The sequence below is a fragment of the Halichoerus grypus genome, chromosome 13 (assembly GCF_964656455.1).
Source record: "Halichoerus grypus chromosome 13, mHalGry1.hap1.1, whole genome shotgun sequence".
Classification (NCBI taxonomy): domain Eukaryota; kingdom Metazoa; phylum Chordata; class Mammalia; order Carnivora; family Phocidae; genus Halichoerus; species Halichoerus grypus.
Window position 1 is genome coordinate 26,553,151 of NC_135724.1, and position 27,507 is coordinate 26,580,657.

The 27,507-nt window shown below is 38.2% G+C and overlaps 1 protein-coding gene across 10 annotated transcripts in view; it reads left to right on the forward strand.

The window, feature by feature from the left end:
• The first annotated feature begins 12,090 nt into the window (after window positions 1–12,090).
• Window positions 12,091–27,507, forward strand: part of PIAS2 (protein inhibitor of activated STAT 2) — a 90,641-nt gene continuing 75,224 nt past the window's right edge. For 7 of the 10 annotated variants that reach the window (XM_036107612.2, XM_078060371.1, XM_078060372.1 and 4 more), the window contains exon 1: window positions 12,091–12,304. In XM_036107612.2, coding sequence (XP_035963505.1) covers window positions 12,281–12,304 — 24 coding nt within the window. In that variant the 5' untranslated portion in view covers window positions 12,091–12,280. Of the gene's footprint in view, window positions 12,305–24,698; window positions 24,788–26,980; window positions 27,090–27,507 lie in introns of all 10 variants that reach the window. The other 3 variants (XM_036107608.2, XM_036107609.2, XM_036107613.2) reach the window with 3 other exon arrangements.

The following is a 27,507-nucleotide window of genomic DNA, read 5'->3' on the forward strand; positions in this document are numbered from 1 at the left end:
GTGTGTTGCTTCCCAAACTATTAATACCTACCGAGAAAAGAAAAATTCTCCTTTTTCTAAGAAACACGTATTTTTCCCTCCTTTCATAAAACACATTAAAATTTCTTATGCTTGAGTTCTAAACAGTCTAAATAACGACCAAGGTAACAAAATTGTGTCTGATGCACATATTAATGATGCTTTCAAGTTGTGTCATTTGAGGTCTATGAGCTATAGCTCAAGGTTACCGCTTCCTTCTCAAGGCATATTATTTTCTGAAGTATTGAAAACACAGTCCAACTTCAGCTGGAGAAAACAAATTATTCTACTTGCTCTTTCTCCCACAGTGAGGATGTTCTATAAAGTGAATTCTGAGTGTTTTTAAATCATAATCTTTGATTTATTGATTACTCTCTTCAAATCATACTTTAATCCATCAATCCCCATCCCTTTCTCTCCCCTAGCCCCTCCCCAAGTAAACACCTTGGATTTCTGTATTCACCACCTCACTTAATGTCAAACGACTTCAGTAGGGCTTCTCAAGGCATGCAGGAATGAGGGGGAGTTTTCAAGAATGACAAGAAATATACCTGTCTCACTGCAAACCCTGTGACAGTCAACTATAAGTCATCTCCGAATATATATTGTTAAAACTCCATTTTTTATGTTGCTAAAAAAAAAAATCCCACCATTCTTTAAAAACTGTCAACTCTGTCAATGGGAAGAGAAAACGTTTTAATCATATAGCCATTTTGTGTCGATATAAATCTCTCTCTGCCGACGATTGTTGAAATGTGAGAATAAAACTTTTTCTGAATTTTATCCAAAACAAGAATGAAATCTGGGTTTTGCCCCAACACTCTTATCAGTGTTATTTTTCTAAATCGCCCTAAATGGTATTAAAATGTTGGCTCTGGGATGCCTGGGTGGCTCAATCGGTGAAGTACCTGCCTTCGGCTCAGGTCATGATCCCAGGGTCCTGGGATCGAGCCCCGCATTGGGCTCCCTGCTCCGCGGGAAGCCTGCTTCTCCCTCTCCCACTCCCCCTGCTTGTGTTCCCTCTCTCCTTGTGTCTCTCTCTGTCAAATAAATAAATAAAATCTTTAAAAAAATAAATAAAAATAAACATAAAAATAAATAAAATGTTGGCTTTGGCTTCCTTACCTCATCTCCACCACCCTCCTCCTGCTGCCCTCCTGCAGCCACACGGAGAAGCTCAGGCTCCCCTCCAGAGCCACACAGGCCAGGACTGGAACCTTCACTGCTCTGTGATTTTCGGAACGTTTTTGGACCTGTTCAAGCCTTGTCTCCTCGTCTGGAAAATGGGACTAATAATACCCTCTCATAATGTTACAATAATTAAATGAGACCATGCATGGGCAAGACTCTCTTAGTCAAGTTTCCTCGATGAAGAGATGGTTTACTTTTCTGCTTTTGGAATGAATCATCAACAAAACAAAGAGACTTACCCACGCTCATTTTAAAAATGAAGGGACCCGGTGTCATGGGAAGGACAGAGGAGTAACTATGTCTTTAAGCCCAGGAAACATTGAACACCAAGGTCCAGAAAGGGCAGAAACCAGGGCAGCAGCTTCAGGGACCTCAACAGCTGTCCCCTTCATTCAAAAATGTCCTGCCATCAACATGACTCATCTTCAAACTTCTTCAGCCTGCACAATTCTCAGCACAATTTTCAAGAAAAAGAATCTGATTGCTTCCTCCTGGCTAACAGATGGGCTTTTCTCACCCAGCGTTCGATCCAGATCCAATGAGCTATGACTAGAGAGGAGGCTTCCATGTCACAAATAGATTTTCGGGGCCTATGAGAAGGAGAGCAAGGCTGACATGCTCCCCAAGAAGTATGTGGTCCCAGTGCTTGGAAATGCCTGGTACATAATGAGCACTTAATGAATCTTAGCTGTTGTTATTGTTGACAGAGTACCCTGTAATTTTCAGCTTCCCTATGTTTGATTATACCTTTTTTTTAAACCACTAAAGTGTCATTCCTCTCCTTTTTGAGTGAAAAAGAAATCATTTATTCATTCCTCCAAAAAAATACGTCACACTTAATGAGTCAAGCAATATTCTTAGCAGCGGGGATGCAGCAGAGCACAACGTTCCCACTTTCATGGAATTTATATTCTAGAGGAAGCTGGAGACTCTGGGAATAACTGTACCCTTAAACCATGAACGAATATAATCTGAGGTAGTGAGAAGTTCCAAAAGAAAAATAAAACAGTTTGAAGGGGTAAGTAATGATAGTGGAGGAAGACTAAGAGCTAAGTGTTGGATATAAAACAAGGGCCTGTGGGCTGTGGTAAGGAGTTTAATTTTTATTTTTAGAGTGATATAAACCCACGGAAAAGTTTGCATTGGGGGATGGTGAGAGCAGATTTATATTTATAAAATATCATTCTGGCTGTTGTGTGGAGAATAATTGTAGTGGAACAAGATAGAAAGCAAGGAAACAAGACAGGAGGCTACTCCAGTCATTCAAGCTGAGGAGCAGGGAAGTTGTAAAGAATGATCAGACTTGGGATGTATTTTGTGTTTTGTCTTATTATGAAATGTTTCAAGCACACAAACATAAAGAAAAGTAGGTTGGTATATCTACCTTCCAAATCTGTCATATCTTAACACTCTGCCATATTTGCTTCAGGTTCTTTTTTTTTTTTAAGAAAAAAACTTTATAAATATAGAATCTCCCAGAATACCCCACAGATCCCATTCCCTTCTCAGAGGTACCCACTGTCCTGGTTTTGGTATTCATCATTCACATGTATGTTTTTGAACTTTTATCACATATGTATATATCCGTAAATATATACCATTGTTTCATGTTTTGGAAAAATTTGTAGAAAGGATATATGTAACTTTTTTCCAACTTGATTTTTGCATTTCACATTGTTTTTGGAATTTGCCCATTTATTTTATGTAACTCTGGCTTATTCATTTTTTTTCTTATTCTATACACATAGCATTCTTTTTCAGGAATATAACACAATGTATATACACACTCTCTTGATGGACGAGGTAAGTTATTTCCAGTGTTTCACTATTACAAACAGTGATGTAATGAATACCCTTGTACATATCTCCTACTATGCACATGCAGGTGTAAGAGTTTCTCTAGGTGAATACTTCCTAGCCTTTATCAGGTCATAGCTCACGAAGAAAATGATGAAATTTTTGTGGCATGTTGATGAAGTAGAAAGGACTTAGAACACCTATATGGGCCTTGGTAAAAAAAAAAAAAAAAGGCTCATTACTATTTTCTTATAAGAAAAAAATGGAATAGTAAAGTATTATGGAAAACGTAGAATAGTAAACTCATATAAAACTTCCAAAAAAAATTAATGAAAAGTTTGAGAGAACTTCCATAGCAGATTTAGTGCTTGAAATGTCTATACTTCCTGATCAAGACATTTTAATGACAATATCTTCAAATTCCTGTGAATACAACTGAAAAGAAATTTTACATTTTTACAATCATTTAAAGGTTGAAGTGTTAGCAAACCGGTGCAGCCCAGCCACTGGGCTTTGTCAGAGACAAACTAAGAAACAGACTCTTCACTATGAAGAATAAATTGATGGTCACCAGAGGGGAGGTGGGTGGGGAAATGGATGAAATAGGTGATGGACATTAAAAAGTGCACTTATTGTGATGAGCACTGAGTAATGTATAGAATTGTTGAATCGCTATATCATACACCTGAAAACTAATATAATACTGTATGTTAACTATACTGGAATTAAAATTAAAAACTTAATAAAATTTTTAAAAAGGAAATAAAAATAAAGTGGGATGAACTCTAGAGATTAAAAGGGAATTAAACAGCATTTAAAACAAGGTTTGGGGGAGCCTGGGTGGCTCAGTTGGTTAAGTGCCCGCCTCTTGATTTTGGCTCAGGTCATGACCTCAGGGTCAAGAGGGCAAGGCCCGAGTCAGGCTCTGTGCTCAAGGCAGAGTCTGCTTGAGATTCTCTCTCCCTCTCCCTCTGCCCCTCCCCACCCCGCTCATGTTCTCTCTCTCTCTCTCTCAATAAATAAATAAAATCTTAAAAAAATAAAAAGGTAAAACAGTTTATTTTAACTTACTTATAATGAGAAATAAAAATATAATTAATGTAACAAAATAAAGATTGAAATTGTTATTTAAAAATCTAATACCCCCAAAAATATAAAATGAAAATAAAATAAAAATAAAAGTCTAATAGCCATTTCTTTTCTATCATTGGAAAATATAATTTTGAATGATAAACATCTTATTTATCAAATATGATTTATCATTTAATGATAAACAAATAAGATTTAGATTCCAGTTGTGCTTATAGTACAGAGTTCCCATATACCTGTTTTCCTTATTAACACCTTGTGTTGATATGGTATATATGTCATAATTAATGAACAGATATTGATACATTATTATTAACTAAAATTCATACTTTATTCAGATTACATTGGTTCTTGACTAATGTCCTTCTGTAGCAGGATCTCAGCCACATCATATTTAGTTGTTCTATCTCTTTAGGCTCCCCTTGGCTATGACTGTTTCTCTGCCTTACCTTGTTTTTGATGACCTTGAAATTTTTAAGGAATTCTGGTCAAGTAATTTGTAGAATGTTCCTCAATTGAGATCTGTCTGATGTTTTTCTCTTCATTAAACTGGGATTATGGGTTTTTGAGAGGAAGACCACATAGGTAAAGTGCCATTCTCATGACATCACATCAAGGGTGCACACTATTACCATGACTTACCATATCTCATCAGAACCTGAGAGATGATAAAAAAAATTGTATCATGAGAGTCTCTGATAGAGAAGCAACTGAGAAACAGATTTTCAGCAGCTCCTCACAAATCTCCTTTTTGGTTTTTAGTCATCTGATCCTGTTTTCTGGCATGTCTGGTAATTTCTGAGGAAATGTCAAGCATTGTGTACAAATTATATGTTAGTTTTCCCCTTCATCAGTTTTTTCTATTATGTTTAGTATGTCTTTCTTCTTACCTTCCTTGGATATTTTTCTGTTCTGTTACTTAAAAGTTGTTTAGGTCAATTGATTGCCAGCCTTTTTTCTTTTCTAACATGTAAGCTTAAGGTAATAAATTTCCCTATAAATGTGGTTTTAGGTACAACTCACAGATTTTGAGCTTATATTTTCATTCAGGTAGTATTTAAATTTTCATAGTGATTTTTTCTTTGATTCGTAGGTTATTTAGAAGGGTATTTCTTAATTTTCAAAACTATGGTGATTTTCTAGTTATCTCTTATTGATTTCTACCTTAATTGTTCATAGATCATAATCCGTATGATTTCAATCCTTTTAAATTTAGTGAAACTCAACAACAAAAAGCCTCATTTTAAAAACTGGTAAAGGATTCGAGTAGACATTTCTTCAAAGAAGATATATATGTGGCCAATAAACACATGAAAAGATACTCAACATTAATAATCATTAAGGAAATGCACATCAAAACCATAAGACACCAGCTTGCTCCTATTAAGATGGCAACTATTGAAAAACAGAAAATAACAAGTGTTAATGTGGATGGGAAGAATTTGGAACCCTTGTGCGTTGCTGGTGGGAATGTAAAATGATGCAGCCACTTTTGAAAATGGTATGGCAGTTCCTCAAAATATAAAAACAGAATTACCATATGCTCCAGCATCCCACTTCTGAGTAGAGACTGAAAAAAATTGAAAGTAGGGTCTCAAAGAGGTATACTATACTATATAGTATATATACCTATATATGTATCTATATATCTATATATATCTATATATCTATATCTATATCTATATCTATATCTATATCTATATCTATATCTATATCTATATCTATAGTATATATACCTCTACTATATAGAGCTACTATACCCATGTTCATAGCAGCATTATTCACAATAGCCAAAAGGTAGAAGCAGGTAGAATGGGTAGAATGTCTGTGTCCCCCTCACCTCCCCAATACCCATCCATTAAAGCTCTAGTTCCCAATGTGATGATATTTGGGTTTAGCTGAGGTGAGAGGGTGGAGGCCCTATGATGGAATTAATGCCCTTATAAGAAGATGAAGACACCAGAGCTCTGTCTTCCCACTATGTAAGAATACAGCAAGAAGGAAGCTATCTGCAAACAAGGAAGAGGGCCCTCATCAGACACCAAATCTTCTGGCACCTTGATCTTGGACTTCTCAGCCTCCAGAACTGTGAAAAAAAAAAAAAAGTTGTTCAAGCTATCCAGTGTGTGATATTTTATTTCAGTAGCCCAAACTGACTAAGACATACCTAAATGTTCATTGACAGATAAATGGATAAACAAAATATTGTTTATACATACAAAGGAATATTATTCAGCCTCAAAAAGGAAGAAAATTCTGTCATATGCTACAACATGGATGAACTCTGAAGACAGTATGCTAAGGGAAATAAGCCAGTCACAAACAGAAATGCTATATAATTCCACGAGCAAAGCAGAATGCTGGTTGCCAGGGGCTAAGGGTAGAGGAGAAAAGGGAGTTATTTTTAAATGAGTACAGAGTTTCAGTTTGGGAAGATAAAAAGAGTTCTGGAGATGGATGGTGATGATGGTTGTACAACAGTATGACAATTCTTTTTCTTTCTTTTTTTTTAAACAGGCTCCATGCCCAGCATGGAGCTCAGTGTGGGGCTTGAACTCATGACCCTGAGATCAATACCTGAGCTGAGATCAAGAGTCAGCTGCTTAACTGAGCCACCCAAGTGCCCCAAGTATGACCATGATTTTTTAAAAATATTTTATTTATTTATTTGAGAGAGAGACAGAGAGAGCACGAGCAGGGGGAGAGTGGCAGAGGGAAAGGGACAAGCAGACTCCTCACTGAGCGGGGAGCCAGACGTAGTGCTGGATCCCAGGACCCTGAGATCATGACCTGAGCCGAAGTTAGACGCTTACCCGGCTGACTCCAGTATGACTATTCTTAATGGCAGCGAACTGTACACTTAAAATGGTGAAGATGGTAAATGTTATGTGTAGTTTATCACAATTTTTAAAATTGTTGAGACTTGCTCTATTGTCATTGTCTGTTTAATTTTTGTAAATGTTCTATATGTGCTTGAAATAATGCATTTTCTGCACATTATAGTCACTTGGTCAAGTTTGTTAATTATGTTGTAACAAAAATCTGTATCTTTAATGATTTTTTCTTTGTCTTTTTTTAATCAATTACTAAGGTAGGTGTGCTTCACTATACTTATGGGTTTATTCTATTTCTCATTGTAGTTCTATATAATACATGATGGTGATGCATTCAGTTGCACACAAACTGAAAACTGCTATATTTTACTGGTGAATTGAACTCCTTCAGGAAAGTCCCAAGTATGGCCTCCCCATCAGGTATTTATAATTCATTTATAGTTAGTTCCTTCCTCCTGATTCAGAGACAATTTACCAGTCAGCGATTTTTGTTTTTTGTTGTTGTTGTTTTTTGTTATAGCCCTCTATCACCCTTCCAGTGAACAAAGCTAGAGAGTTACCTGAAAGTCAAGTTCCCATGCAGGATGGCAAAGGGTTTTGTTACCTTTTCACCTAGCTTTTTTCATCAGCCTAGAAAATCTCAAGATTTTATCTCTTCACATAATACTTCTGCCTCATTCTGGCTTTCTTGTTCTTTGAGGATTCCAGTTAAACATTTGTTGGACCTTTTCAACATCATCTTCTAGGCCTCAAACTATGCTTCCAATATTTTCTTATGTATTTTTCCTTGTTTGTTTGGTTGGTTTTCTCTGTGTTTCATTCTACTTAGCCTTCTGGGGCGCCTGGGTGGCTCAGTCGGTTGAGTGTCTGACTCTTGGTTTTGTCTCGGGTTGTGATCTCATGGGTCGTAGGATCAAGCCCCATGTTGGGCTCCACACTCAGCGGAGGGGGGTCTGCTTGAGGATTCTCTCCCTCTGACCCTCCCCCAACTCTCTCTCTCTCTTTCACATAAATAAATTTTTTTAAAAAATAGCCTCTGACATATGTTCTGGTTATTTTCTCTTAAACTGTATGTAATATACTATTAAACCTATGCATTGAGTCCTTAAACCTCTCAATTCTGGAATAGAGTTTCTGCTAGATTATTTTTTTCAAACTTCTTTATTTTTTACTGTAAGCATGCTTTGATTTCAGTCTTTTTCTGATTTTTGACTATGTGCTGGTCATTTTATTTGGAAAATTATCTGTGTAGGGTAATTTGAGGTTTGGGGTCATGATATCTTCATCTGGAGAGGACTTAACTGTTTCTGTCCAGTGCCTGTACCGTGCCTCTCTAGGACCTGTTTATTCAATATACAAAGCTTGAAATATTATGATTACTATTAAACCTGGTTGCAATCTGTAGAAGTGCTGATTTACTTCTGGTTTATCTTTACCCTATGGGGTCTCATATTAAATATAGGGGGTGTTTATTAGACTTTCCATCTTCTGTGATACTAGATTTAGATTTATTTCACTCTTGCTCAGCAATCCTGCAAAATTCATAGCTCATTTTATAGATTTTACTTTTGTATTGTCAAATGCCTTCAGACAAATATTTGGTTTAACTGCCTGGAGTACTTCCTTCTAAGGTTTTGGCTGGATAATTCCTTATATTAGGCATTTGGTTCTATTTTTCTAAACCCAGATTTTTTGGTTGTTTCAGGTGGTAGTTGGATCAAATTACCAAGCTGCTTAATATATATTCTGTGTGAAACCATCCTTGCATTACTAGGGTAATTTATAAGTTAGATGGGAAAAATAATTTTTGTCTAGTTTTGGCATCAAAGTTATTATAGCACTTAAAAATAAGTAGAGAATGTTCCTTCATTTTTTAGTTCTCTCTATAGTATTAGAAACCAGATCATTGGTTGCTTCTTGTGGGAGCCTTGACTGGGATGGGGCAAGAAGGAACTTGGAACTTTCTGGGGTAATGGCAGTGTTCTGTATCTTGATAAGCATTTTTTAAAACTAATTGAAGAGTTTACTTAAGATATGAGGATTTCATTGTATGTAAATTATACCTTAATAAAAATTATTGTTCAAATACCAATAATTGTTGAATCTAGTTGGAATATATACAGGTCTTCATTATATTATGCTTTCAACTTCTCTTGGTATTTAAAATTTTCAGAATAAAAAGTTGGGGATATAAAATTAAAAGATAAATTCATTGTTCAGTTTCCTTGATATTAGTTTCACTAAAGGTTAAGGCCAAACACTATCAGAAAAGTATAAAGGAGTGAAGAAATGTGATTAAAATAAGATGTATGCTTGGCAAAGGAAGAAAGGTGGCTTGGAAGTATAGGAAGCTTGAAAATGATTATATGGAGAGAGGAAGAAATCAGTAGAAAAGAGAGAATTGTTGGGTTCAGAGATAGGAGGGAAAAGAATTAAGACAGGTGCTTGGAACTGAATTCAAAATTTCATGCACGGTCCAACTAGGTTGAGTCTTTTCTAAAGATACTAGGATATATCATATGGGTATATGAGTGCCTCTTAATACTTTTTTGATATGTTTATCAGCTGTTTAGATATAAAAGATTATCATCTATCATTTTAAAAGTTCATAAAGTTATATACTTTATCTCATTTAATTCTTCAACATTCTGAGTTCAGGAATAATCGTTCGTTTTATAGATTAGAAAATGAGGTTGTGACTTTGCTAAAGTTACAAAGCTATTAAGTGGAAAAGCCACTCCTGAGACTTTTGACTTCATGTAGTGTAATCTTAGGACACTTTAATTACAATACTGATGTTTTTTAATTGGAGCTAGGTTAAGGGGGTGGACCAATCAGGTAATTGCCTAGAATCTCAATCCATAAAAAGTGTTAACACATTTTATCATAGAAAATGTAATGAGGAGGATGCCTGGTTGACTCAGTCTGTGGAGCGTGTGACTTGATCTTGGTGTTGTAAATTTGAACCCCACTTTGGGTATAGAGATTACTTAAAAATAAAATCTTTTAAAAAAAAGAAAATGTAATGAGGAGAAAATTGTATTTATTTATTTATTTATTTATTTTTTCTCAGTGCAAAAAAGGTAGTTTTATTAAGGCACAGACATAGGATCTGTGGGCAGAAAGAGCTGCTGAAAATTGTATTTAATGGAATTCCTCTGGGAGGATAGCTCTGTGTGTGGCTGGAAGTGGTACTTTGGTATGAGGCTTAAAGTGGTGGTGAGATGATCACACCTCCCTCCTCCCCAGCTCTGCTCCAAGGACATTTCATGCCACATTATAAGGAAGTTAGATTCAAGTAAGTGCGGAGATTTCTTTCTCATGAGTAGGATATACAAATTTAGACCAGAGCTGAACTGTTCGTGACAGTCAAAGAGACAGACATCTCCTCCACTCTTTACCATTCAGGCTTTCCACTAAACAAATATTGAATGAGTATTAGAGAGTATAGTTTAGAAAAGATGCCAAATTAGTAATCTGGTGTAGGCAGACAAGGTAGCATTCTATTTCAGATGCTACTAATAGAAAACCTATCGAAAACGGTCTGAAACAGTAACAGAAAGTCATTGGTTTAAGAAAACTGACAAGTAAAGAGGTGGGGGGAGGGTTGTCAAAGTTAATTCTGGTATTTTTTTGGTGATTCTTACCCATGAGATGGGTTGGTCCTCAGGCTGGCCCCTCATTGTAGCAAAATGGTTATCGCACTCCACAAGCTAGAAAGTCTCCTCATCTCTAATCACTGAATAAATGGGCCCACACTTGATCTAATTGGCAAAGCCTGGAAATGCCCTGTAGTAGTAGTTGGATTTACAGGTTCAGCTCTGATGTAATCACTGTGACAAGGAGGGCATTGGTTATGATTGGGTTGTCTGAGGCAGCACTTAGAATTCTGCGGTCAAACCTACCCAACCCTAAAATGAATACTACAAACAAGTCTCAGGGAGGTTCATATTGGTCCCTCTTATGTGTTGTAAGCTTCTTGGCGGAAGGGTTGTATTATATTCCATTCATCTTTCTATTCCCTCAAAGCTCCTAGTTCACAGTGGCCTTCATTTAATGCCTGTTGAACAATGTTAAACTCCACTGAGGTGTAAACCAAGGCCAAAGGAAAATAAGCTAAGATCAAGAATAAGCCAAGGTAAGACCACAAAGTTAATGTTATCGAGCCAGCATTAGAAACCGCTCTAGATACTGTTCATTCATTCTTTTATTCATTAAACAAATAGGGATGGGAAGAGGCAGCAGGTAGGAAACAAATTAAACAGGGCCTTGCAAATTGTATTGTTTTAAAGTTCTTTCGTGGGTGGGTTTCATCCATCTCTTCAAGGAAACCTCAACCCTGGACTTGGTCCAGTGAATTTTTGAGCAGCTTGACTCAGCATCTTCTCTCATCCTTTATCAGCACGTCAGCGGTGCCATCAAGCTTCCTTCCATCTCTTCTGCCCTTGGCACTTCAACTTTCTTAGCTATCTGATTTCCCTGACCCCTCGACTTTTTAAAAACCAGGGTTCTCCTGAGCGCTCTGATTTCGCTCTCTTATTTCACGGCTCCATAGTCCCACCGCCCAACTCTCTCAACTCTGCAGTCCATGACATTCAGTCGCCCTTCAAAGTCAGAAGGAATCAGCCAGGTTAGTTCTTGGAGGATATTACCAATCCAAAGAGGTCTCACCAATCCTGCACCATTAGATCGGAACAATAGCTTACCCAACACCCACATTTAGATTGTTCCGCCACTACTCTGGGGGATGGTTTTATTTGCGGCTGCTTTCCTCCAGCTACAGCCACCGTGTGGAAGAACACCGTTAGAATTTTCCCGAAATGTTGCTGTCAGCAGTCCCGGACACCTCTTCTTTCTCTCCGCCGCTCCCCCGGGCCAGGCCCTCCTCCAGGCCGCCCGGTAACGCTGCAGTCGCGCCAGCGCTTCCAGGGGAGGGAAGCGCCACGCGGGGCGGAGGGCAAGGCCACAGGCTCGGCGCCTGAAAGCGTGCGGGAGGCCCGCAGGCCGCGGGAGAGGGCGGGAGCTGACGCGCGGCAAACGCAGCGCGCCGCGAGCCGGGGCGGAAGACGTGGGCGGAAGGTGGTGGGCCGGGTGGGCTGGGTGGGCGCCGGAGGGCGGAGCCCGCGCGCGCCGGGGGCGGGGCTTCCGCGCCGGTCACGTGACAGGTCCGGCGGCGGCGGCGGCGGCGGCGGCAGCGGCAGCGGCGGCGGCGGCCGCGGCGTCTTCAGAGGCGCCCAGTGCAGGATGGTGCTGGAGGCGGCGGCGGCGGCCGTGGTGGCGGCGGCGTCGTTGGCGGCAGCGGGAGGGGGTGCTGTGGCGGCATCGGCGGCGGCGCCCGCGGGTGGTGTAAAATGGCGGATTTCGAGGAGTTGAGGGTAAGCGGGGGCGCGGGAGTGGAGAGTGGAGGCCGCGGGGGAGGGGAGGGGAGGCGGGGAAGCCGCAGCGTCGCCGGCTGCCACCTTCTTGTTTCGCGGGGACCGGTTGGCGGAGCCGCGAGCCCCGGCCCGAGTGCTAGCGGGCGCCCGCCTGGGCGGGCGCGGGCGGGGGAGGGGAGCCAGGCGGCGGAGGACGCCTGGGCCGCGCGGGGGCGGCAGGCCCGGGGCGCCGGCGAGCTGCCGGTGGGTCCCGCCGGGGGTTCGCACACCTGGCGTGGGGCGGGGGCCGCCGTCGGGAGGGGCTCAGGGGGACCCGACTTTCTCGTGTAAGGGCTGAGGTGGGAAGCGGGATTTGCTTTCCCACCTTCATGGGGTGTACGTGTGTGCGGCGATTCAGAAGTCTACACGTTACTCACTTGGTGGGAGACTATTTTGTGAAACGTGAAGTTGCATTTAGGAATCCTCTTCTTAGGGCTGATGCTACCGTTTAGTAAGATCTGTCACGAGAAAGGCCCCTTCCTCCTACCAGTGCTTCCTCTTGGAGAGAAGCGTGGTCTTTTGGGAGCGCTGCCTTTAATAATCGACCTTAAACCTTGATATTTTCTTAGTGCCATGGTAAGACACCCGCAAAGGCCGTGTTGTCATGAGGTTTGTAAACTCGTTTTGCTCTTGAGGGAAAACATTTCTCTTTCTAGCCTTAGAACAAGGTCAAAACTTTATTGCTGATATCTTTGTACTGTAGAGGTTTGAAAATGGGTGTGCTGGGGGTGGAACGGAAAAGATATTTTTCCCTGGGCTGATAACCTTCAGAGTCCTCAACTGAAACTAAACTGTGGTAAACGAACAGCCTTTATTTTTTATGGATCGCTGAATTACTGGCGACAGAAATGGAATACGTAGGGACGGAAACCCTGATTTAAAAAAAAAAAAGTCAAAGTGTAGATGAATGTGAACTTGAAATTAACGGCATTCCTTTTGCATAACAGAGGTATGATGTGAGGGTTACTTTTTGGAATAAGAACGAAAAGGAATCCGGTAAAAGATTCAGTTTTGTGTGTTTATTGTTTTTTTCCGCGAGGGATGGAGTCGGGAAGGATGTTGGCTGCTCACCTGGCTGGTAAGGTGGACATAAGCAGAAGAACGTATTGGTGATTCCGATCTAAAGGGAGAGTGTGTTACAGTTTGCGTAATACCTGCCTTTTTCCCTTCTGTTGTTTCAAAAAGAATAATACATTAGTGCATTTTATGCCTTATATTAGTTTATACAGAGAACCATATAGTAGGTAAAGGGTATTCATATTGGTAAGTGTAGGAGTTTTAATATCTCTGAGCGTAGAGTTTTTAACACCTGTGGAGCTTTGAAACAACCAGGCCTGAGCCTCAGCTGTAAAAATGAATGCATTAGGTTTAGGGATTGGTTGAGGAGACTGAAGGTTGAGTTAAAATTTTTTTTTACCTACAATATCCTCTTAATTTTTGCGTAGTAACGTCTGTATACAATTTATCCTCTTTTAAGGTTTTTTGTTGATGAAAATTTTTCCAAGACTTGCATTAGACTTTTATAAATGTTGTTGGTCAAAGCTTAATAAAAAGGGAGGATTTATTTACCAATATAGGGCAGACAGGGCAGTCAGTGCTGAAGTTCGAGTGGAACTAGGAACTGCAAAGTGGTTGGAAACCAAAGATGCTTTTTTCTCTTTGGGTCTACCTGTCCCCAACCCCTTTTCCACTCCCCCCCCTTTCTCTCCCCCCACCCTCTTTCCCCCCTTCCCTCTTCTTCCTCCTCCTTCACCTTGCCCTCTACAATTTGTTTTGTGGGTCAGCTTCATTATCTCTTTCTGTAAATCAGCTGTCTTTGCTTCTCCCTACACTTGATGGAAGATGGCCCCTCCTGCATAGTTCACATAAGGTGCCCAACAGAGAACGACTGGGAAGAGTTTTCAGAGGAGAGGAAGGGTGTGCAGGTAGATGCTGGAAGAATTATCCACCTCAGTCTTCACCTTAGTTGCTCAGCAGCATCTTCTACATTTAAAGATGAACAGTCTCCGTGCCCTGCCCCCATTTCAAATAGTGATGATGATGATGATAGATATCCATTATAATATAAGTGGTTATTACATACCTGGCTCTGGTCTAGGCACTTCACATACCTGTTTGATTCTCACAACAATTGTAATAGAATTGTTAGGAGAAATTGTCAGAAAAAATTGAGACAGCTTGAGTAACCTGACACAGTTTGAGCTGGAAGACCTGGGATTTTTAACCTCACATGTCCAGCTTTAGAGTCCATGCTTTTCAGAGTCTGAGCTATCCTGCTCTGTGTAGTTTCCTTCAGGTCCACGTGGTGCTGCTAGCCATCAGCCTGCCATCTGTGAACTAAACGATGATAAATAGCCAGTGCCCTTCTTATGTGACATATAATACTGGAGGGGAAACAGGACAGCTGACTGAAAATCTAATTAGAAAGGAGGAAAAGAGGGAGAAACATGTAGGGCATTCTAAATGGTCTCTGCTTCAGAATATATACTGTGAGGGTCAGAGAGATCATCAAGTAAATTAAAGGACCAGGAGAAATGGCCAGCATTAGTTTGTTGGCTAACTTGGCAGTAGAGGAAATAGCCGACCTGGATGTCACATATATGGCTGTCCATACTGCTGCTGAGAGGATTTCCATTATCTTTATCCATTGTCATTCAGGGCTACTCCCTAGGGGCATGTATAACCGGAGCAGGTCACTTCTCGCTGGTGATGCCATCTCCTGTACTGGAGGTCAGGAATTCTGGGAAAGGTCATCCTCACTGTGCTTTGGTGACTCCTGTGCTTTTGCTTTGTAAGCTTAGGGTGGGGGTGGGTGCTATTTGATGAGGCAACTTCTGTGGAACCTTAAGAGGCCGCCAGATGATTTTAGTTTTTGAGACTGCTGTGTAAGCCAATACCAGAGGTCTTGTCCGGTCATAGCAGAATATGGCAGCCCTACACTTTGCTGCTTTCATTTTAATAGAATACCAGCACACCTTTCTTCTAGTTCTTCTGAGAGAGAGGATCTGACTGGCTGAGCTTAGGTGAGGGTCCACTTCTTTTCTAATCATCTATGGCCAGTTTAGAGTCCTAGCACACAAACCTGACTCATGAGATTATCTTGATGGATTGGGGGAAAGGAAGGAGCAAGTTCTCTGTAAATGGAAATTGTGGGCTGAGTAGTCAAGGATGTTTTTTTTTTTTTTTAAGATTTTATTTATTTATTCATTTATTTGAGAGAGAGAGAGAGAAACCGCATGAGAGGGGTAAGGGTCAGGGGAGAAGCAGGCTCCCCGCTGAGCCGGGAGCCCAATGTGGGTCTCGATCCCAGGACTCTGGGATCATGACCTGAGCCGAAGGCAGTCGCTTAACCAAATGAGCCTCCCAGGTGCCCGTCAAGGATGATTATAACACATCATGTATTCGAAGCTTTCAAGGTGCTAGAGAAGAAATTATTCAATTCACTGGTTGCTTGTTTATAGCATTTATGTTGGTAGAAGTTTCTGAATTAACCTAGTTTGCAAATTAACTAGTTGTGAATTAACCTGGGACAAGCTCATAAGATCTGATGGCTTCGACCTCTGTCACTGCCACCCTCCTTTCTCCTTATGAAAGTCTCTAGCAGAGCTAAGCACAGGGATAGAGCAGAGGCAGAATAGTCGGGGTTCTGAAGTCCCTCATTTCTTCTTCAACCAGAGTGGCTTTTTTTTTTTTTTTTTTTAAGATTATTTTAGAGAGTGAGCTTGCATTTGAGTGGGGGTGTGGGGGGGTGCAGGGGCGGGGGGGGTGGAGGAGCAGAGGGAGAGAGAATCTCAAGCAGACTCCCTGATGAGTGCAGAGCTCAACATGGGGCTCAGTCTCACAACCCTGAGATCATGACCTGGGCCAAAATTAAGAGTGGGATGTTTAATCTGCTGAGCTACCCAGGCACCCCCCAGAGTGGCTTTTTACCCTTGTCTTTCTCCTCCAGTTGCATAATTGTATACTGTGGGCTACTGGTGCAGTCTTTTGGCAGTTCTTAAAAAGGTTCCTGCTATTATTTAACCTGGTTAATCCACTCTTCTTACTTCTCACCACTCAAGTGTGGAGATGGAGGGGGAATCTATTGCAGTAACATTCTTTTTTTTTTTCCTTTAAAGGTTCTCTCTCCCTCTCCTCTATTCCTTATCCCCTTCCTTTTGTGCATTGAGTTTATTATCTCCATGTGCGTCAGAGAACGGGAGTGTGTGTGCAGTCTTAGTGCATATTTGGGCTAGTGAAAGAGTGAGTGATCATAACTTTTTTAATAGATATTGGCAAACCAAATGCAGAAGATCTTTTATGCTGAGTCTTAAGTAATTCTATAACAGAAGATTTTCTGCCTAGAAGGCTTGAGTGTTTGGTTCTTTACACCTAGCAGAACTTGCCATTCTGGTAGCTTCAGGTGCTGTTAGGATATAGAGGGAGAATAGAAAGTTAATGGGGTATTTGAGGTTAGAGTTCCTCATCCCTCATACTCCCCAACTATTGGGCAAGGAAATAGATTAATAGATATGATAGATGCAACTGAATCTACCATGTGATTCAAAGTCATGAGTTGGACACAACTAAAATTTCAGGACACAACTTCACTTGAGATCATGTCTATGAAAGCACATTCAAAACTCAATATTTAACTTAAATAGATAATTTTTTATAGTAAACCAATGTATTCTTAGCTATAGCAGATACTTTTGCATTTGTTTGCTCCTTAGGTCTGTGGCCTCCCTCCATGAATATCTTTTCTGATAAAGCTGACACTTTTCTAAATACACCATTATACAGATGTTTCTCTTTTCTCAGCATTTTGCCTTTGTTTTTCTTTTTTTTTTTTTTAAAGATACTTATTTATTTGACAGAGAGAGAGACAGCGAGAGAGGGAACACAAGCAGGGGGAGTGGGAGAGGGAGAAGCAGGCTTCCTGCTGAGCAGGGGGCCCGATGCAGGGCTCGATCCCAGGACTCTGGGATCACAACCTGAGCTGAAGGCAGATGTCTAACGACTGAGCCACCCAGGCGCCCCTGCCTTTGTTTTTCTGGATTGGATCTTAGCTACTTTATTTTTAAAAATAATTTTTTTATTGAGATATAATTTACATGCCATAAAACTCAGCCTTTTAAAGTGGTTTTGGTCTATTCACAAAGTTGTGCAAGCATCCACCATCTAATTCCAGAACATTTTCATCACCCCAAAAGAAACCCAGTACTCATTAGCAGTCACTCCTTCTCCTTCTTTCATCCAGCCCTCAGCTTCCAGTAATCTGCTTTCTGTCTGTGGATTTGTCTGTTTTAGACGTTTCATAGAAATAGAATCATACACATGGCCTTTTGTGTCTGGCTCCTCTCATTTAACATAACCTTTTCAAGGTTCGTGTTGTAGCATATAGCAGTGCTTCATTCCTTTTTATGGCTGAATAATACTCCATTGTATGGAGTATACCACATTTTGTTTATTCATGAGTTTATGTATATTTGGGTTGTTTGCACTCTTTGACTAGTATGAACATTCATCTGTGTATAAGTTGTGTGTGGATACATGTTTTCAGTTATTTTGGGTAGTTATCTATGGGTGGCATTGCTGGGTACACATGGTAACTCTGTGTTTAAGTGTTTGAGGAACTGCCAAACTTTCCCCAAACTGCTACATCATTTTACATTCCTAGTAGTAGTTATAAGAATCCTAATTTCTCCATATCCTCACCCACATGGGTGTAAAGTGGTATTTCATTGTGGTTTTGATTTGTATTTCCCTGGTGACTAATGATGTTGAGCATCTTTGTGTGTGCTTTTTGGCCATTTGTGTGTTTTCTTTGGAAAAATGTCTATTCAAACCTTTTGCCCATTTTTAATTTTTTTTTTTAAGTTGAAGTTCTTTATCACATATATGGTTTACTCCTTTTTATGGGCTGTCTTTTCACTTTCTCCATAATGTGCTTTGAAGCACAAAAGTTTTTTAATTTTGACAAAGTTTAATTTATAACTTTTTCTTTCTTGCTTGTGATTTTGATAAGAAGTCATTGCCTAATCCAGTGTCATAAAGATTTATGTCTGTTGTCATATAAGGGTTTATATTTATAGTTCTAGTTTTTACATTTAGGTTGTTGATCCATTTTGAGTTAATTTTTGTTTATGGTGTGAGGTAGGGATCGAACTTCTTTTGCATGTGGATATCCACTTCCCCACATTATTTGTTGAAGGATGATTCTCCCTTGAGTTATCCTTATAGCTAGTCTCTTTTTATTCAGGTTCCTGAATTTAAGAAATTGCACAGTTGAAATAAAAGTGATATGTGGAATCAGTTGGTATAGTCCAAACTATTCTCTATGAATGTTTACTTTGAACCCCCACCCCTGGTAATGTGGCTTTTTTTTTCTAGACTTTTTTGGAAAAGCGGTTTGAAACAAATAAGAATTTTTGTGAATTTGCAGAGAACAATATAAACCTAACATAGACATTCAGAGCTCTCCATTTGATTATTCCTATAGGTGAATAAAAGCTGTTCTTGATTATGTTGCAGAAGGTTGTTTTCTTCTTTCTTTCCTTTCCTTCCTGCCTCTTTTTTTATGACATTAGCTTTGGGGATGCATGGTTATTGACTGTATGACCTTGGCCAAACTATTTCACTTTTTCTTTAACCTGGAAAATGTTTTTTAAAAAAATATTTTATTTATTGAAAGAGTGTGCGCATGTGTGCACAAGTGGGGGGGGACAGAGGGAAGGGGAGAGAGAGAATCCCAAGCAGGCTCCACACTCCATGCTCAGTGCAGAGCCTGACACAAGGCTCAGTCCCATGACCCTGAGATCATGACCTGAGCCAAAATCAAGAGTCAGACACTTAACTGACTGAGCCACCCAGGCGCCCTAATCTGGAAAGTGTTTTTGAAGATTTCTTTATTTTGAGAGAGAGCGCGTGCATTTGAGAGAGAGCACTCACACAAGAGCATGAGTGGGAGGAGGGGCAGAGGCAGAGGGAGAGAGAGAATCCCATGCAGGCCCTATGCTGAGAGTGGAGCACCATTAGGGGCCTGTTCTCAGGACCCTGAGATCATGACCTGAGCCGAAATCAGGAGTGGGAAGTTTAACTGACTGAGCAACCCAGGAGCCCCTGGAAAATGGTTTTAATAATAATTTTTATTATTTCCATTCCTTATTGTTTTTCCCAAATGAAAGCAATACTTGTGCAGGTGGTTCAGGAAAATTCAGAAGAAAAAATAAAAGCCCTTCTTTTCTTTCCCAGTAGATTCCACTCCTGATATAACTGCCTTTAACCATGTTTGGGTGTTTTTAGTTTTTTTCTTTAGGCTAATTCCCAAACTCAAAAACACCACATATTTTTCTGTATCTTGATTTTTCTTTCAATTCTGAACAGTGTCTTTTGCTTGACTTTAGTAGATAAGAAGTTTAGATCATTACGTTTTCCACTTTTCCTAGCATTTTGATTTGTACCAGTTATTTTTTATTATTTATTTTTTTAAAGTTTTAATTTAGGGGTGCCTGGGTGGCTCAGCCGTTAAGCGTCTGCCTTCGGCTCAGGTCATGATCCCAGGGTCCTGGGATCAAGCCCCACATCGGTCGGGCTCCCTGCTTGGCCGGAAGCCTGCTTCTCCCTCTCCCACTCCCCCTCCTTGTGTTCCCTCTCTCGCTGTGTCTCTCTCTGTCAAATAAACAAAATCTTTAAAATAAAAAAAAAAGTTTTAATTTAAATTCCTGTTAAGATACAGGGTAATACTAGTTTCAGGCGTACAGTATTGTGATTCAGCACTTCTGTACATCAGGCAGTGCTCATCACAAGTGCCCACCTTAATCCCCATCACCTAGTTCACCCATCCCCCATCCATCTCTCCTCTGGTAACCATCTGTTTGTTATCTATAGTTAAAAGTCTGTTTCTTGATTTGCCTCAGTTTCTCTTTCTTCCCCTTTGCTCGTTTATTTTGTTTCTTAAATTCCACATACGAATGAAATCATATGGTATTTGTCTTTCTCTTACTTTGCTTAGCATATACTCTCTAGCTCCAACCCTGTCATTGCAAATGGCAAGATTTCATTTCTTTTTTATGGCTGAGTAATATTCCTGTGTGTGTGTGTGTGTGTGTGTGTGTGTGTGTGTTTATGTATATACATACATACAAACAACGTCTTCTTTATCCATTCATCTATTGATGGACACTTGAGCTGCTTCTGTAATTTGGCTGCTATAAATACTGCTATAAATATTGGGGTGCATATATTCCTTTGAATTAGTATTTTTGTATTCTTTGGGTAAAAACCTAGTGCAATTGATGAATCATAGATTAGTTCTATTTTTAACTTTTTGAGGAACCTCCATACTGTTTTCCAGAGTGGCTGCACTAGTTTGCATTCCCACTGACAGTGCAAGTGCCCTTTTGCCGCATACTTGCCAACACCTGTTGTTTCTTGTGTTGTTGATTTTAGCCATTCTGAGAGGTGTGAGGTGATACCTAATTGTAGTTTTGATTTGCATTTTCCTGATGATGAGTGATGTTGAGCATCTTTTCATGTGTCTGTGGGCTATCTATGTCTTCCTCTACCAGTTTCATTTTTGTTCTGAATTCTAATTCTGCTGTCAGTTGTTATTAACTTTTTGTAATAGTTAAACTTCTGCCTCTTGACCTATCAGTTTTAGAGAGTATCTCTTCAGTTCCCAGTCTCTGAGAGGATTCAGCGCCCATCCATTTCCCTTTGTTTCTCCTACCTCCACTCTTCCAGCCTTCATTTTCTATTGTGCTGTCAAGATTTTAGCATTTATATTATGGTTTCTAACACTTTTAAACTTTTCTGTGCTTCTATAGGAAGATTCTAGAAATTGAGTATTGGACCACCCTTTGTAGTATATATCCTGATAGAAATATTAGTCACTGTGAAACCAGATCATTTGGAGCTATAGAGGAACTTCTGTTACTAAACCTGTACTCTTTAAAGGAGAAATATAAAGTTTCCTGCTTGAGTGAGGAGAACTCATGGAAATTATTTTTTAAATTTAATATTATGTGTTCTCATATGTAACCATTTAAGTTTTCTTGAAGATAGGTTTTCTGGAGCTCTTAACCTTCCTATTCTAATTTGGGCAGCTTGCTTTCTAGATCTGCTGTGCGCTGTCATCCTGGGATTACATTGCACTCCTGGATTAGGTATTTTGCTTGACTCCCATGTCTTTTTTAAATTACTTTTTTGATATTACTGGAATATAATCTTGAGTAGTTGTTTTAGGATGGACATGTGGTGATAAACAGTCTAATTTCTTCAGTGTCTGAAAATGACTTACCCTTGTTCCTGATTGGAAGTTTAGAAACAGAATTATAAATTGGTAATCAGTTTTTCCTACTGAATTTTGAAAGCTTTGCCCTAGGAACTTAAAACACCTAGTGTTGCTAATAGAGTTCCATTACAAATCTGATGGTTATCCTTTTATAGTCACCTTGTTTAAAATCTTTGTGGTGGCCTTTTTATCTTTGGTATTTTGTTAAATGTGTCTAGTTGTAAGCCTTTTTTTCATTCTTAGGGGGGTAACTTTTTAGTTCTAAAATTCTTCACGTATGGGGAATATCTTTTATTTCTTTGATAATTTCTTTCCCTCCTTTCTGTTTTCTTTGAGGCTTGAGGGGTGAAAGTTGGACTTCTAGATTGACATGTATTTGTATATATCTGAGGATTTCCTTGATTTTGTCTTTAATAAACTCTTTTATAGGATTTAGTTCAGTGATTATATTTTTAGTTTATAGAAGCTTTATTCTTTCAATAGCAACTTCTCAGTTTATGGGGAAAAATAACCTTGAATTCTCTGAGGAAGCAAATTCCTTTAAAAAGATCTCTTGGCACAATTCTCTTATTATAATCGTAGTTTGTGTATTTGGCTTTGGTAATTTTTTTGCCCATTTTTATATTGGGCCATCTATCTTTTTCGTACTGATTTGTAGGAGTTCATTACATAGCCCAGATAACGCAAATTTGTTTTTAATATTTAAGTTATTTAATAAGTACAGAAGATTATAACAGGTAAGGTATAGGTAAATAAACATGTATGTAGCCATCATGTAAGTTAAGAAATCGTTCATTTCATTAGGTCAGCAGGGTGCCCTTTCCTGATTTTATCCACAGAATGTAGATATATAAAATTATGTTTTTATCTATGTATAAGTTTTCATATATTTAAAAATTTTATACAAATGGAATGATCCTGTATTTGGGTTTTTTTTTGTTAATTATCGTTTTTTGTTTTCCATTGTATGAATACCAGTTTATCCATTCTCTTGTTGGAAATTTGTGTAGTTTCCATATTTTTCCTATTACAGGTCCCCAAATTCCTTATTCAAATTTCTGAAACACAAAATGTTATGAAAATGCAAAAAAAGAAAAATTCTGTAAAATTAATCTGCCCTAATTTGACACTATTTGTGATTTTTATTGATTTCATTTAGTGTAAATACTTGTATGTTTCATTGTGGAAATTCTAGGAGTAGAATTGCTGGGATTTAAGGATATGTGCGTCTTCAACAGTACTGGATGATGCCACATTATTTTCCAAAGAGGATTGTATCGGTATTTGCTTTCTCCAACAATGTAGAAGTTTTCATTACTTAGCTTTCTTGCTGACACTTTTATCAAATTGAAAGTTTTTGCCAATGAGTAAAAATTTCACTTGTTGGTTTTTAATTTTTCCCTTTGAATATGTAATGAAGGTGAGCATCTTTTATTATGCTTACTAACATTTTCTTAACCCTTCTGAGATTCTGTTCTCTTGTCCATGTTTGTACTAGGTTTAAAAAAACTTTTTCTTGCTAATTTGTCATAGTTCTACAATTTTATCTGTCTGCTTTCTGGATTCTAATCTTTTAATCTGGGCTAACAGCACCATCACATTGTCTTAGGTACTCCAACTCTGTAACAACTTTCACAAAAACAGAACTTCTATTGATAATAGGGTATTCATGTAGGAAATACATGGATCATGAGAATACATCTGGATAAATTTTTTCAGTATAACCAAATGCAGATGAAGAAAATAGAACATTACCAGGACTCTAGAGACTCCCCTTGAGTTACCTCCCAGTGACTAATCTCTGTCTCCTCAAAGATAGTATTGGCTTGACAGTAGTCTTAGATTAGTTTTGTCTATTTTTTGAAACTTATATAAATGGAACTGTATAATGTATATATTTTTTGTGTCTTTTTCCCTCAATTTTGTTTGCAAGATTCATTGGTATGTAGTTGTAATTTGTTCATTCCCTTCCACTAGCAAAATAATAAGAGTTCCAGTTGCTTCACATTCTTTCTTGTCCACTCTTTTAATCTTAAACATTTTAGTGAATGTTTAATGGTTTTAATTTGTATTCTCCTAATGAGTAAGGATGTTAAGCCCCTTTTAATATGTTTATTGGCCATTTGGATATCTTTTGTGACATGGCTTTGCCAATTTTTTTGCCATCTATCTTTTTCATACTGATTTGTAGGAGTTCATTACATATCCCAGATAACAGGTCTTCCAGGTTATATTTTGCAAATAATCTTCTCATTTCCCCAGCCCTGTAAGTCTATTCAAAGATCTTTACTTCTCAGCCTATCCATTGCCCTTTTCCCATTGGCAGATATTTCCAGGCAGTTGGACTCCATGGAAGTGTTGGACTCCATTTTCTACACTTCCCTTCTTTCCACAGCATTGGCCTCTCAGGTCCTTGCTGACTTTATAGTGCTTCATGTCTTCAAATGGTTGTTTTTCATATTACCTTCAGTTTTTAAATTTTCATAGGGAAGGTTGGTCTCAAACAGTCGACTCAATCATTGAGGGACAAGAAGTAGGCCAACTCCTTCTGCCTTGTAGTTCTTCAGGGTACTTCTTGGCTGTTTGATCCTTTGTATAATTTAAAAATCATTTTTCTAAGTTATAGACACACACAAACATGCATGATCTGTTGGGATTTTGATGGGAAATGCATTGAATCTGTAAATCAGTTTGGAGAGAACTAAGTTTTCTTAACCATGAACATTGTAATCTCCATTTATTTAGGTCTTTTACGATGTCTTTCATAAAGTTTTATAATTTTCTTCAATTAAGCTATTGCAAATATTATGTTAGATGTATTTTTAGGTACTTTGTTTTTGTATCGAATGATAAATGGTATCTTTTCATAATTATACTTTCTACCTTGCTGGTGTATAGAAGTACAGTTTTGACTTTGTGTAATAACCTTGCTCGACTCCTAATTGTGATAAGTTATCTATAGAATTCTTTTGGATTTTTTGTGTAGACAGACCTATCTGTGAATAATGACCTCTCTGTTTCCTCCTTTCCAATTCTTATGCTTTTTTTTCTTTCTTTTTCTTGTCTTAATGTGCTGGCTAGGATCTCCAGTACAATGTTGAATAGAAGCGGTGATGGGGGCATCCTGATCTTGTTCCTGATTTTAAAGGGAATGCTTTCAAAGTTTCACAGTTAAGTATGATGCTTGCTGTAGGTTTATTGTAGATAATCTTTTCAGGTTAAGGATGTTCCTTTCTGTTACTAGTTTGCTAATTAAAAAAAGTCATGAATGGATGTTGAATTTTATCAAAAGCCTTCTCTGCATTTTTTGAGAAGATGATGTTTTTCTTTTGTACCTGTTAACAGGGTGAAATTCGTGTGTTTCAAGCATAAAGCATAAAGTCAATCCTGGTTTGTCTCTTTTTTCATTATTGGACTCAAACTGAAGATAGTTAATTTAAGATTTTTGCTTCTAATAATTAGTAATATTGACCTATAAAAAATATACTCTTTTTCTGGAAGAATTTATGTAAGATTAGAATGATCTTTTATGTGTTTGGTAGAATTCCCTGATAAAATTGTTACTGGTGTTTTCTTTGTGGGACACTGCTTAACCACTGATTCAATTGGTTTGCTTATAGGATTATTCATATTTCAATTTTTAAGCCAGTTTTGGTAGGTTATACATTTATAAGGAGTTGTTTATTCCATTCATGTTCTTGAATTTATGGTATTAAGTTGTTAATCTCTAATTTTGTAGTACCTGTAGTTAATGTCCCTTTTATCTTTCTTCTTTTAATGCCTTTTTCTCTTGATCAGTATTAAAAACACTAAAAATTTGCCAATTTTTTAAAGACTTTTCAAAGATCAAATTTTGATTTTTTTTTTAATGCTTTTCAATGTATCCCTTTCCCCATTTCATTAATTTCTGCTCTTTATTTACTTTATACTTTTTTGAGGGTTTTTTATTTTTTCTCTAATTTCTTAAGTTGGATGCCTTGCTTTTTAATTTTCAGCGTTTTAACATAGGTCTCCATTGTTTTCCCTGCATCACACAAGTTTTGATGTGCAGTGTTTTCATTATTTTTCACTTGTATTTTTCTGTTTTTCACTGTGAATTTGAGTTATTTAAAAATTTTTATTTCTAAACATATGGGAGTTTCTTTAGTTATTGATTTGTAAATGTGTTGTAATTTGGAAGCATGATACATGTGATAGGTTTTGAAATGTTAAGACTGTGGTCAGTTTTTATTTTTGTTTGTACTTGGAAGAGAAAATGTATTTTCCAATTATAAGCACACAGTTTTATATATGTCTAGTAGTTAGGCTTGTTAATTCTGTTCAAATCTTCCATATGTTTTTAGAGAGCAGAAGTATGTTAATCTTTTAGAAGAATATTTTTTCCCCAGGTTTTTTTGTAGTTTTACTCATTTTTAAAATACATTTTAAATTGTTGCTAGTACATGAAAGTTTAAGCTTTTATTTTCCTGTTGAATTGGAGCTTTTAATCTCTGTATTGACTCTTTATGTCTTTGAATGCTCTTTGTGTTATACACTACTGTTTCATATTATACCTGTACTATTTTCTTTTGGTCAACTAGTTTTGCCCGATTTTTAAAATTCTCCTTCCCCCTACATTTTTGTGTTCTTTTAGTTTTCTCTCTTGTGAATATCATGCTGTTGGATTAAAAATATTAATCTGCTCTAGTAATCTTGGTCTTTGTAATTTTAAATTAAGCTTTTTATTAAGAAAATTGTCAATTTACTCACAGTTGTGAGAAGTAGTACAGACATTTCATGTACTCTCTACCAAGTTTCTCACAGTGGTAGTATCTTGCAAAACTGTAGAACAGTATCACAACAATACTACAAGGATATTCACACAATCAAGATAATAGACCATTTCCATCACTATAAGGATCCCTCTTATTGTCATTTTTAATGCCACACCCACTTCCTTCCTATCCTCTTAATATCTCGGACCCAGCCATCTGTTTTTCCTTTGTATGGTTTTATCTTTTACAAGAATGTTATATAAGTGGAATCATACAGTATGTTACCTTTTGGGCTTGGCTTTTTTCACTCAACATCGTTCTCTGGAGATTCATTTATGTTGTTTTATGTGTTGATAGCTCATCCCTTTTTGTTGCTGAGTAGTATTTCATGGTTTGGATTTGTTTAACCATTTACCTGTTGAAAGACATCCATGTTGTTTGAGAGTTTTGGGCTGTTACGAATAAAAGTGCTTTAAGATTTCTGCATAGGTTTTTTTGTGAACATAAGTTTTCATTTCTCTGGGATAAAAGTACCCAGGAGTGCAATTCCTGGGTTGTGTGGTTATTGTATATATAGTTTTTTTAAGAACCTGCCAAACTGTTTTCCAGAGTGGCTGTACCATTTTACATCCCTACCAGCAATGTATGGAGTGATCCAGTTTCTCTGCATCCTCGCCAGCATTTGGTGTTATCACTGTTTTTCATTTTAGTCATTCTGGTATGTATCTGGTGATACCTCAGTGAGGTTTTAATTCGCACTCCCCTAGTGGCTAATGATAACATATTTTCATGTGCTTATTTTTTATCTGTATATCCTTATTGATGAAATGTCTCTTCTTGCCTTTTGTCCTTTTTTAAATTGGATTTTTTTTTCTGTTGGGGTTTGAGAGTTCTAGATACATTCTAGATACTCATCCTTTGTTGGATAGGTGGTTTGCAAATACTGTCGCCAAGCCTGTTGATTGTTTTTTCATATTTTTAACAGGGTCTCGCAGAGCACAAGTTTTTAATTTTGGTCAAGTCTAGTGTTTATTTTTTTCTTATGTGGCTTTTGCTTTGAATGTCAAGTCTAAGTAAACTCTTTGCTTAGCCTTAGTTCCTGAAGATTTTCTTCTGTGTTTTTTCCTGAAAGTTTT